At 48.2% G+C, this 11,842-nt stretch overlaps 1 protein-coding gene across 3 annotated transcripts; it reads left to right on the top strand.

Annotated features, from left to right (window-relative positions):
- The first annotated feature begins 274 nt into the window (after window positions 1–274).
- Window positions 275–3,722, top strand: LOC101755005 (probable serine/threonine-protein kinase PBL19). 3 transcript variants are annotated; one of them, XM_004966391.3, is made up of 5 exons: window positions 275–421; window positions 1,106–1,480; window positions 2,367–2,630; window positions 2,873–2,995; window positions 3,123–3,722. In XM_004966391.3, the coding sequence occupies exons 2-5, from the start codon at window positions 1,106–1,108 to the stop codon at window positions 3,540–3,542; spliced, it is 1,182 nt and encodes a 393-aa protein (XP_004966448.1). In that variant the 5' UTR covers window positions 275–421; the 3' UTR covers window positions 3,543–3,722. The 3 variants fall into 3 exon arrangements, with proteins under 3 accessions (XP_004966448.1, XP_004966447.1, XP_004966446.1); XM_004966390.3 differs by lacking the exon at window positions 275–421 and adding an exon at window positions 448–987; XM_004966389.3 differs by lacking the exon at window positions 275–421 and adding an exon at window positions 449–1,023.
- The last annotated feature ends 8,120 nt before the right edge of the window (window positions 3,723–11,842 follow it).

The following is an 11,842-nucleotide window of genomic DNA, read 5'->3' as shown; positions in this document are numbered from 1 at the left end:
GGGCACCAGCCAGCAACAATCTCACTATCTCAAAGAGTTTTGGGTTACACGCCTATGACGGCTTACAAGAGAATCAAGTTTCCACGAAACCCTAGCAAGGGTGTATATACCGTACCGACCTAAGCCTCCGGCGACGGGCCTCCGCTCCGTCAGAAACCCCGCCTATTTTCTAGAGTGAATTTGGAACAACTCCAACACTTTCCACGTCTCCACCCTCTTCTAGTCTTCTTCCTTGGACATCCGGCCACAGCAGCAGCCAGAAGGCGAGGGCCGAGGCTGCTGATCAGGAGCGGGTCAAGTGGGTCACCGTCAGCCGTGTGGCGGTGTGCGTGCTTATATCTTAGCCGTGGCGCACGCCAGCGTGGAGGAGGAAGAGGAACGCGTCCCACACCGTACTCCCCATCCCCAATCCACGAACGAGGTATGATTCTGATTCCCGTGAAAATCCACGCGCGTCTCTCTCCTCTCAACGAGGAGCAGCAGCAAGTAAAAAGGTACTAGTAGTTCATGGAGGTTCCACGCATGATTCCGTCCTCGCATGATCCATCCGCGCCACTCGAGTCTCCGTCACCCTATATTTTACGGCGGGGGACTTGGGGGCGACCACCACGTGTGGACTGTGGTGTGGTGTGCGCGAGCTCATTTCCTTGCACCTGCCGGTTGCTGCCTTCGTCAAAGCTGGTTTCGTCCCGTTCAATCCTCCGGGCCGCCGCTTCCTTCCCTAATCCCCTTCACCTGTTCAAGTATTCAGGCAGCTCATCCACCTCCTGATTCTGTCCCTCCTTTTCCATCTTTGTCTCTCCTAGCATCCTCCGCCTCTGCTATGAGCTTCAATCCACAGAGCTCCCTCTCCCTGTCGGCTTCAATCACCACGTTCTTGGTCCTCTCCCATGGGCAGCCATAACATTTGTCCCTTCCTTCCCAAAATCCTCTCTTTTTCCACAGCTGTTCATCTTTCCTCTTCACGGTCTGTCTGTTGAAAACTAGGCAAATATCCCCCCTTTTTTCAACTATTTCTCATTGGTACAGCGATTCCTTCCTCTTGATGAAATTTGCAAAGATCCACCCATTCTAAGCTCTCTTCTCCGGCTTCATCTGTCACCAGATGGGGTGCTTCGCCTTCAAGAGCGGCAAGGGCAGGTCCAGGAGCCAGCCGGCCGCCGGAGCCAAGACGCCGCCGCCGGCCAAGTCGCCCCCGGCGTCCGACTCCTCAGGCGGCGGCGGCGGGAAGAGGAGCAAGGCCTCGTCCGCGTCGGCGTCCACGCCCACCAGGAGCATCCAGGAGCTGTCCGAGGAGCGGGGCGCGCAGCGGCTGCGAGTGTTCGACCTCGACGAGCTCGGCAGCGCCACCAACGGCTTCAGCCGCGCGCTCAAGGTCGGCGAGGGCGGCTTCGGCTCCGTCTACCGCGCCTTCTTCCGCTCCGCCGGCGGCGGCCGCGTCGTCCTCGCCGTCAAGCGCCTCAACCAGCGCAGCCTGCAGGTCTGCTTGCTTCCTCGCGTCTCCTCTCTTCTCTCTGTTTTTTTTTTTACCTCCTCCCCCTTTGCAAGATTATCCATGCCATGCTGCATTTTGGGCCTAGATTTGTCATTGCCATATCGAGTTTGTTCATCAGAAAGCTTGAATTCTGTGACGATTAATCATAGTATTTGATCACACTTAGGCAGAATAGCAGTGTAGCATTTTTATGGAGTCCCTACACTACAAATTTACAGTTATTTGCACCTCATATCTTGTAAAAAAGGATGTGCACGTGCCATCAGACTTTTCACTCTTCAAGAGCTGTAGACTGGTTGAAATTTCTCAAGACCTGTAGTCCACGAGATGCCGTCTCCGTGGATTTGTCATTTCTGGTGTATGGGCATCATAGAATTTATTAAATCATTTTTTTGGCGTCCACAAACTGCCGAGAAGTAACAGCATCATGGAGACTTTAGGTGCCCTCCTTTGGATCAAGGCCTAAACTAAACTCGGAAGATTGTTGGTTTGCAGTGAATCCATTAGATAATTTGAGCTTAGTGACAATCTTAAACACATAAATATTGGCCTGGACAGCTTCAAAGAGAATATTGGTCCAACCAACCGGACAAGGACATCCAGTGATGTCAACTTCAGTGGGAATCATAGAACAAACCACGTGAAAATTAGTCAAGATGGCATCACAAGTCAACCTATTAAATCATATAGATCAGCATCACGCTTTAAACACCGCCCAAGTCTGATCCTGACAATAATTAGATCCTAGTAGTACATAAATGAATTTCATGAAAATTTTCAAGTGTTGAACTGTGTGCCTGAACAATTGGATTTATCCTTTTTTTTTAAAAAAAGGAATAGCAGTTTAAAAGCCTTTTTATGCTGATTTCAGGGGCACAAGCAGTGGCTGGCTGAAGTCCAATTCCTGGGTGTTCTAGAGCACCCGAATCTCGTAAAGCTGATCGGCTACTGCGCAGTGGATTCAGAAGCAGGCAAGCACAGGCTGCTGGTCTACGAGTTCATGCCCAACAAGAGCTTGGATGACCATCTGTTCAACCGATCTCATCCTCCCCTTTCATGGAGATTGAGGCTGCAGATCATGATAGGTGCCGCATGGGGCCTGGATTATCTCCATGAAGGAGTGCCGGAAGTTCAGGTTTCCCCGAAAGCAATGTTCTTTCTGTATAAAACCAAAAATGCATTATCTGAATGTCTGAACTGAACCAATTAAACTGTAGTCTGCAGGATAAATACATTCTCCGAAACTCTGAACCGAACCATGTTCAACACTGCAATAACACACACAGCGTTTCTTGCTGAATTTGTCTGCTCAAATTTTTAAGAACACATAGACTAGTAATTGATCAGTATCTGATCCACGGCCTTTTGGTGTGACAGGTGATCTACAGGGATTTTAAAGCATCCAACATTCTTCTCGACGCCGAATTCAAGCCAAAACTGTCGGATTTTGGCCTGGCAAGGGAGGGGCCAACCGAAGGGAAAACGCACGTCTCCACCGCGGTGAGTACGCGAGTGGTCAAATTCCCTGGCATGAATCTTGCCGGCATTTCGCAGCTTGCGTGCCAGTGCCATGACGTGTCTTGCATTTGCATCTGATGATGTGAACTGTGACTGGCAATTGGCCCAGGTGGTTGGGACGCACGGGTACGCGGCGCCGGACTACATCGAGACGGGGCACCTGACGGCGAAGAGCGACGTGTGGAGCTTCGGGGTGGTGCTGTACGAGATCCTGACGGGGCGGCGGTCGCTGGAGCGGAGCCGCCCCGCGGAGGAGCAGAAGCTGCTGGCCTGGGTGCGGCGCCACCCGCCGGACAGCGCCGGCTTCCGGGCCATCATGGACCCGCGGCTGGGCGGCCGGTACCCGCTGGCCGCCGCGCGCGACGTGGCCAGGCTCGCCGACCGCTGCCTCGGCAAGAACCCCAAGGAGCGGCCGGCGATGAGGGACGTCGTCGAGGAGCTCGAACGGGTGCTGCAGATGGAGCCCCCGCCGCCGCCCGCCGACAAGAAGGGAGGGGACGGCAGGACGCCGCCATCGGCCAAGAGGTGACGATGTCATCTGAGGGCGTATTCCAAGTTCGTGTGTATATAGAGAGGCCATAAACGCAACAAAATAGAGCAAGTTCAGGTTTAAACACAGACGAATTCTATATTACAAAGGCTATACATATGTGAAGTGAAGGTTGATGATTTCAACATGCAAATGCAAAATTCAGCAAAAGTTCTGCTAGACTCGAGTGTTGTGTTGCATCCTTTTTTTTTTTCCATCCTCCTTTGCTAGACTGGAGTGTCGCATTTTCTTCTTGGATTCAAATCCAGTGGACAGAAATTCGAAAGTTGCAAAAAGAAAAAAAAATCGTTCTCAACTCCTCACATAAAAAGGCCTGTTAAAAGCCCAAAGGCCCCTAACCATTCGTCTTGGTCGCATCTACCATCCCATGGGCCGTGGGCTTGGCTAGAACCGCAAGAAAGCCCTCCTCGTCGGCGGCGGCCGCTACCCCAAATCTGCCGTGCCGGCGAAGAAGACTTTCCGAGCATCGCCGCCTCCGGTCGCCTCGCGCTCGCGGCGGAGCTTCACGTGCGCGTCGGGTTGGCAGCGTGGTGCGTGGAGAGCTCACTGCGGACGCTTGTGGCCCTCCTCGCACAGCAAACGGCGGTGAGATCGCTCATCCTTGTCTGGTTTGATCTCGGATCTCCTATGCAACTTCACTGGGTTGAGCTCTGGGGATTTCTGAACCGCAATTAGCTGCTGGCCAGGCTCCCCAAATCCCGGCGGGCGATGCAGGCGAAGAAGCTGACGCTGCTGCAGACGGTGGCTGCCGCGGGAGTCTTCTCTGCCGTCTCGTGCTGGTAACACAGCCTGCCCTGATGTAATCCAGTGTCCCCTGCGAATTCTCGCTCAGACCTCAGAGCATGGTGGATCCTCTTGTGCTGCAGGTATGGCTTCATGTTTGGAAGGGAGTCCGCGCGGCGTGAGCTTGGTGGCATCATAGACGACCTCCGCAAGTCCACCACAACCGCTTCCTCTGAACCCGATGCTAATTCCAAGCCATAGTACGGTATGCTAATTTTTCGCCCTCTAAATGTGGTCAGTTTGTTTCTGTGGATCTGGATTGTCTAAGCTAAATGCAAGAACCAGTCCTGGAGATGTTTTTGTCACCCTCCAAAATGTGTATCACTGTATTCAGCTTGAACATCTACTTATTTAGAACGACAAACGAGTTAAAATGTTTTTTGGTTAGGGGGATATTGGTATTGATGCCTTGCTGTGGCTCATTACCGCGCCCCCCCCCCCCCCCCCACACACACACACACAATGTGTGTGGATGTAGACATATGTATGTACGAATATTACAAGAAAACTGTATGCAAGCAAGATGGGAAGACCCACATCATTTCATTTCGTTAATAAACCTTGGGCGCAGCAACACCGCTCCATGTTTGAGCTTGACAGTGATGGATTTTTGTGGGGTTAACAAGCTTTAGAATTTGAATGGAGAAACAATGTAGAAGAGTGAATGTGTTTAATTGCATATTAGTACCACAAAAAATAACTTAACATTTGGTCATACATCTATGCACAAAGGACCAATATAAACATGCACAATTCCCTAAAAAAATATAAACATGCGTAGTGACAGCGAAAAGAATCTTGGTATTATCCAGCTTGTAGATCTTATAGTTGGACATGCAGATTAGCCGTAGAATATATTAAAAACCTGAGATAAAAGGAGAAAGGCTGAGAGAGATGAAATTTGCATACTTTTTTTAAAGCCCACATTCAGTTATAGCTCAAACTAATTATAGCTAGGTAGGCACCATGTTTCTGAGTTAGGTAGGCACCTGGTCATCATGAATAAAACTCTCACTATCTTAAGTTGCTGTAATATTTTGGCAGACATCTAGTAACACCATCACTCCCCCTCCTTCCTAATCAGTAAGGCTAGTCCCAGTGCAAGGTTTCATTGCACTGTTTCCAAGGATGCCACATCATCCCATGAGGTGTATTCTCATGAATGAAACGGGGAGTCCCAGTGCACAATTTCATTTCACGATTTCATAGGATGTCCATAACATTTAATTGTGAGACATGTGATTGGATATGGTTAGATGAAATGAAACTCTATAGCCCCCAATGCAAGTTTCAATAGGTTTCATAGTCTTGGAAACAGTGTATACACAGTTTCATCCTGATGAAACTCCTTCCCTCTCTCACTTCATAACTACCATGCCATGTCATCACATATGCTAATGTGTCACCGTATTTAATGTGCATGAAACCTCTATGAAACCCCCACTGGGATTAGCCTAAGAAATAAGGTACAACCAACATTGATCTTAATTAGCTAATCCACCAACAAGAGTTAGTGCAGGACAGTGGATCTGGTGCAGTAGTGAATGGACTACTACTGCAACTTAAGCAGTGCCACGGTGCCACCTGATCCTACCCTGCATGTAGGATTTAACGTCCATGATATGATCAAGCTGAGTACATTTATTTCTTGCTTCCTGTTTTGGGGAGATTGTAGTATAGACTGTATAGTGAGATGTTTAGAATGTGCGTGTGTTCCTTGAGTTTGGTGTGAGGAAGAAGTCCTTGTGCTATCTAGTAGTAGTAGCAGATGGCTTATATGTTCTGGACGTGTATGCTTTTGAAATAGAGCGATGCTTCTTGCTGATGAACTTGGATGCTGTAAAAGACAATGTGGATCCGGTTGCTCCAGTTGCAATAATAGCATATGGATAGGGGAGATCATCCTGTGACTCTAAAAAAATATAAGAGTAATATGTTTGCTACAAATTCAAGTAGGAACAATAAATGGTTCCCACATCGCACTTAGTAAAGAGGAAAAAATTGACAGTATGTGTAACTGATGAAGGAAGCACAAATATTGAGTTCACCATTGAGCAACACCAAAAGAGCAACTGATATTTGTAAAGCCAATTACCCTTATTTTCCCCCCCTCGTGTATGATCTGCAGTCTTCATTATCTAAGCATCTATAGTCAACTAATAGACAGCCAGTTGGCCATTTGTAAGGGCCGAAGGATGCTATACCAGTGATTGAAGGACCTGCTGCGTTTTGCACCCTGCGAGACAGGGAAAAGCCGAGGAGAAGAATACAGCCAGTTCTACGAAAGGGATGAAATACGAGGACAGCCGCTGGGAAATTTTTATTTTTAAACCTTTTTTAAATTTATTTTTAAAACCCCTCTCCAATTATATTTGCACAGCGTGACTCTTTTGGCTGTGCCGTGCACCATGGCACGACATGTAGCCGCTGTTGCGCCGGTGCATGTGGCACTTCAGCGCCGCACTAGCGAGGCACTGACTGGGCGAGTCATTGTGCTAGGCCGCCCGGCACGACAAGGCTGCGACAATGTCTTCCCTAGACAGCTGCGCCAGCCCTTTCCCCTCTCTCCCTAGTCTCTTTGTCCTCTCCCATCCTGACCCGACACCAAGCAGCCCCTCACTACCCCCAAAAGCCCCCCAAATCATGGGGGAATCAATCCCCGTGTTCTTGGAATGTATTTCCCTACTTTTTCCCCATCTTTTAACTTTGCATTTGGTTGATCGGAGAATGTTTAGGTGACCTAGGTTTAGAATTTTTGTTTTTGAAAATTTGATGAACTACAAGTTTGTTGTAGTAATGGATGCTTAGTTCATACACAGTTGAATTTTTGCTTGATGTGTAGAACTAGTTGCATGCATCGATTTGTGTAGTTGGTGATGTATTCTGTACTATATATGGTATGTGTAGGTTGCTTTGTGTAATATGTGCAATGAATGTAGTTTATTGTTGTAATATTTGGTATGTTAACGTGCTTGTATTTTGTTGATGGATCATTTAGTTCGGATGTTTCATTTAGTTTGTAGATGCCTTTGTATAAGATTGCAATCACAGAACCCTCTTTTAAAAGATACAAGTTGCAGAATGTAGATTCTAGAAAAAAGTGTATTTTTCATCCTCTAAGTATTGCAAAAGTGTGAGTTTCATCACTTATGTTTTATTTGGTGCAAATCAACCTCTCAACTATCTAAACTGGTACACTAATCACCCCACCCTGATTTAACAACAACGGTTTAGTGGCATCTGACACTGGTTTATGCCACGTAGATACTTAGACACGTTAGCTTCTATTACATGATATTTCATCGTCCAAATTATTAATCGGACACGTCCTTCACCAATACATCCAAACAGATAACTCCAGCCTCCAGCAGACCAACAACACCAGCAAGCCATCCATTAATCATGCGCCTATCAGATCGAGCTCTGCATCGGCAAATCGACATCCACTGCAGCTGGATCGAGCTCCAGCACCACGAAATCAGGCTCGAGCCCCGCTGCGTTCGGATCGAGCTTCACTGCTGCCGCGTCGAGCCTCGCTGGCCGCCAAATTGATCCCCACCGGATCGAGCTTCACCGCTGCCGCATCGAGCCCCGCCGGCCGCCGCGTCGAGCCCTGCCGAGCGCCGAATCGAGCTCCATTGCCGCTGCATCGAGGCGTGGTGCATGCTGCTGCTACGTGTCAGGAGCTTCTGCCTTGGCTGCTTGCTCGGTCTTCACCAACAGGCAATCCGTAGCTCCATGTGATTCGTGTGTTAGCCCCAACTTTCTAGTGTTTTTAGGATGTCACATGTGAGTAGCAGCAATTCATTTACCGGAGTTCCATGGGAGTGTTTTTAGTTTGTGGATTGGTGGAGCTCATGGCTTCAAGAATTCAGACTTTGCCATAGCTGCCATGTGGCCTATTGGCCTTGATGCAAATTTATGCCCTTATGTTATCAAGTTCAAGGAAAACACGATGATAGTGACATGTTACATATCTCATATACTCACCATGATACACAATTTTGCATCTGTAGATGCTTGCTGCCACTGTCGCCGTCTTCACGAGCACTCGCGCTAGGGTTAACCACCGTGTGGCATCAAGGATTAGTAAACATATGTGGCTTAGCGGTGCTTAGTTATATGATTACATGGTATAAACCGTTGTTAAACCGAGGTGGGGATGATTAATGCACCGGTTTAATTAGTTAAGTGATTGATTTGTACCAAATAAAATATGAGGGATGAAACTTACACTTCTGTGATCCTTAGGGGATAAAAAATACACTTTTTCCTGGATTCTATAATTTAGAACCCGAGAGTCATACCCATCATCAAAACTATAAAGATGTGACTAACTGAATCGTGATTTTGAGATCAGTAAGTGCTGCAAATTAAAAAGGGTGACTATTCCTAATCCCGTGCACAAAACTACAGTATGAGCTAAAGTAATTAACTGCACGTGGGGGCCCTGTGCAGGTGGCCACCTCGCCCCTGTCGATGGACGGCCGAGCTCTTACCCCGTATATAAAAGGCTTGTCATTCTCTCTTCCATACTCCTACTACATACCCTTCCTTTTCTCAATTCTCACTCAAACAAATTCCACAGAGAGAGGGAGGGAGGGGGAGAGAGATGGCCGGGGGATGGCTCCTGGAGTCCTGGTTGGCCGGCAAGGGTGGTGGAGAGGGGAGGCGTCAGGGGCTTGTGGTCTACTTCGCAGCTTTATCGTTCTTCAAGACATCTAGGTAGTGCACCAACGGATTAATGAATCCATAGACGGAATTAAGGTGTGTGTATCGCTTTACGATCTGCCTGCCTATAGAGAAATCCCTGAATGGCTGAATCCAAATTTTCAGTTTTGAGCTTGGAGCACGATATTGGTATGGAGCGCTGCTACAAGTGGGCCGAGTATACTCGTGATTAGTGAAAATGCTTTACCAAGCTATCGTCATACGGTGGGCAGCACCAACAATAGCAGATCATGTGCAGAATTAAAGCAAGCAATTAATAGCAAACTAGTACTGGTGTCTGTTCAAAATAAGAGAGATCGATCATGATGTCTGTTTGCAGTTGCAGAGACCATGCATTTTATTTCACATATGAAATTTCGCTTATCGAAAGAAAAAAAATGAAATATCCATAACTTGGGATTTGTAAACTGATTTGCTACAATATGTTCTGACGTCCTGTCTAATCCTCGTCCTCACGAAGCAAAGCCCAAGCAGAGAAATCCCTGATGGCTGCTGGCTGAATCCAAATTTTCAGTTTCAGCTTGGAGCGCTACATGTGGGCCGACTCGTGCTCCTCGTAGCCCATTTTAAGTGGTCAGCCCACTGGTAGTATCCCCAGTAAGATTCAAAAATCAAATCGTGCTAACAGACAGACAGGTCCTTCGTCTCCTCCGCTGATGCGCAAACGGCCATGGAGGCCGCCGCCGCCGACCTCCTCGCCGCCCTCTCGTCCCCGTCCTCCCACGCCGGCATCCACTGCCGCTTCGCCGCCTACCGCCTCCGGCCCTTCACCGCCCATCTTCCCGCCTCAACCCGCCTCCTCCCGGCGCGATCGCCTGCCTCCGCCCCCTCGCCAAGCGCTTCCTCCCGTTCCTCAGCCGCGCGCTCCAGCTCCTCCCGCCTCTCGTCCGCGCGAGCTCGGGCGGCGCCGTCCGGTGCGCCGAAGAGCTCTTCGAGATCTACGCTCTCCTCCTGGACTGCCTCGCGGCCATTTCGCCCTGCCTCGCGGGGAAGCCCTACTCCGTGCTGCTCCAGCGCGGCCGCTTCGTCTGCTGCCTCGAGTCGCGCGGCCGCCTCGGGCGCGCCGAGGAGGAGGCGGTCGCCGCCCTCGACGCCCTCCGCTCCGCGCTCTCTCCACCCGCAGCGAGCAACAAGTCACTATCACGACGCGGCGGCGGCGGCGGCGCTGCAAGTGCTGCCTCCATTATCCTTCTTCCGGACCCTGCTGGCGTCGCTGGGGAGGCTGGCACGGACCCTGATGTCGCAACACTCGCGGTGGAGCTCACCGTCTGCCTCGCTAATTGTGCCAGCAAGCGCAAGGTGAAGGAAGCCGCCCCTTACGAGCGGGTTCTCAGCCTTGTCGAGCAGCTCCAGCCATGGCTTCCGTGAGATTGATTGCCAACTTTGCTTTCGGAATTCCGTAAACAAAATACTGGGCAGGCCAGGCTTATGCCTTACGAGGAGTTTATGTTTCTGTGCAGGATTCTGCCTGAAAACGTCAGCAGGAAGTATCTCACCCTGCTTTTGAATGCAATGAGTCGGTGCACCTTTTTCCTTGCTGCCGAGCCTTCAGTGCTTGGAAAACAGCTATTCATGTGCTCGAACCCTAATTTGTGGCTCTTGTTGGGTTTCAACTCTAGCCTACCCCAACTTACTTGGGACTGAAAGGCTATGTCATTGTTGTTGTGTGTAGCAATGCAAAGCATACCTCAGATATCTTTACTGACTTCTTAGCCTTAATTATAAACCGCAGAAGCTTCCTTGGAAGAACTTGCCAGTACTACTAAGGAATCAAGAAATTTATCGCATGCCTTCAATGGGAAACTTCTTTTTAGCATTGACTCGATACAATAATCATTACAAAGAAGGCAATGTTATGGCCCCTCGTTTCCCTGCTATTGACCGTTTCAACACATTCTATCTATTGAATCCTAGTGGTGACCTGACCAGCACACAAAAAGAATTTGAACAGTTTTTCAGAAACTACAAGTGGAAGGTAAATGAGTTTTCAGACCTTGTAGATATAAGAAATCAGCTCCTTGTTTGAACATCATTTTTCTCACTGATCAAAATTGGTTCACTGAATATTCTAATGGAACATTAAAATGTAGTGCATGGATTGCACAAGTACATATGTGCATGGCATACATAAGTGGTTTGTTTTATCTTTTTGTTACATTCTAGAAATAATGTTTTACTGAAAATGTGGTTCATTTCACTGGCAGCTTTAGTCATCAGTTCCAGATCAGTCTTCTTGTCAATTTGTCACCGCTTCTGAATGGAATTAATGTTTGGGAAAAATATATTATATGCCACTGAACAACTTTGGTTTGCACGATCTTGCTTTTTTCCTTCCATGCCATCATTGACTTAGTGAAAGGTCATGGTTCACCCCCTCCTTCTGAGGTTATGTGCTTTCCAGACATTCTTTTCAAAAAACTGTCATGTTAGCTGAACTTGATGGCTTGGAGTAGATGGTGGGCTGAAGGGATGTCAATTGGCATATGGGTCATAATTTTTGCAAATTAATATCATGAGAGTAATAATAAGCACTTAATTAATACAGAAATAAAGATATTCAATGGCATATACAGAGTTTTCTCTATGGTGTTGGAAGGTACTCCCCCCTCCATTCCGCAATACTTGTCCATGGCCTCGAGAGAAAACGTTCTACAATACCTTTCCACTGAGGATATCAAGATTCAAGAATGTAGTTATTGTAGTTTTTCCACTCCCTACCCCTAATTGAATGCTTCGATAGAAGGGAAGTGGTTGTAAGTTGTATT

Source organism: Setaria italica, chromosome IV, assembly GCF_000263155.2.
Source record: "Setaria italica strain Yugu1 chromosome IV, Setaria_italica_v2.0, whole genome shotgun sequence".
Classification (NCBI taxonomy): domain Eukaryota; kingdom Viridiplantae; phylum Streptophyta; class Magnoliopsida; order Poales; family Poaceae; genus Setaria; species Setaria italica.
This window is presented reverse-complemented; position numbering and strand designations above follow the sequence as displayed.

Coding starts and splice junctions, on each gene's coding strand:
- LOC101755005 (XM_004966391.3), top strand. CDS start 1,106: ATGGGGTGCTTCGCCTTCAAGAGCGGCAAGGGCAGGTCCAGGAGCCAG. Junction 1,481..2,366: donor TCAACCAGCGCAGCCTGCAG/GTCTGCTTGCTT, acceptor TGCTGATTTCAG/GGGCACAAGCAGTGGCTGGC. Junction 2,631..2,872: donor AAGGAGTGCCGGAAGTTCAG/GTTTCCCCGAAA, acceptor TTGGTGTGACAG/GTGATCTACAGGGATTTTAA.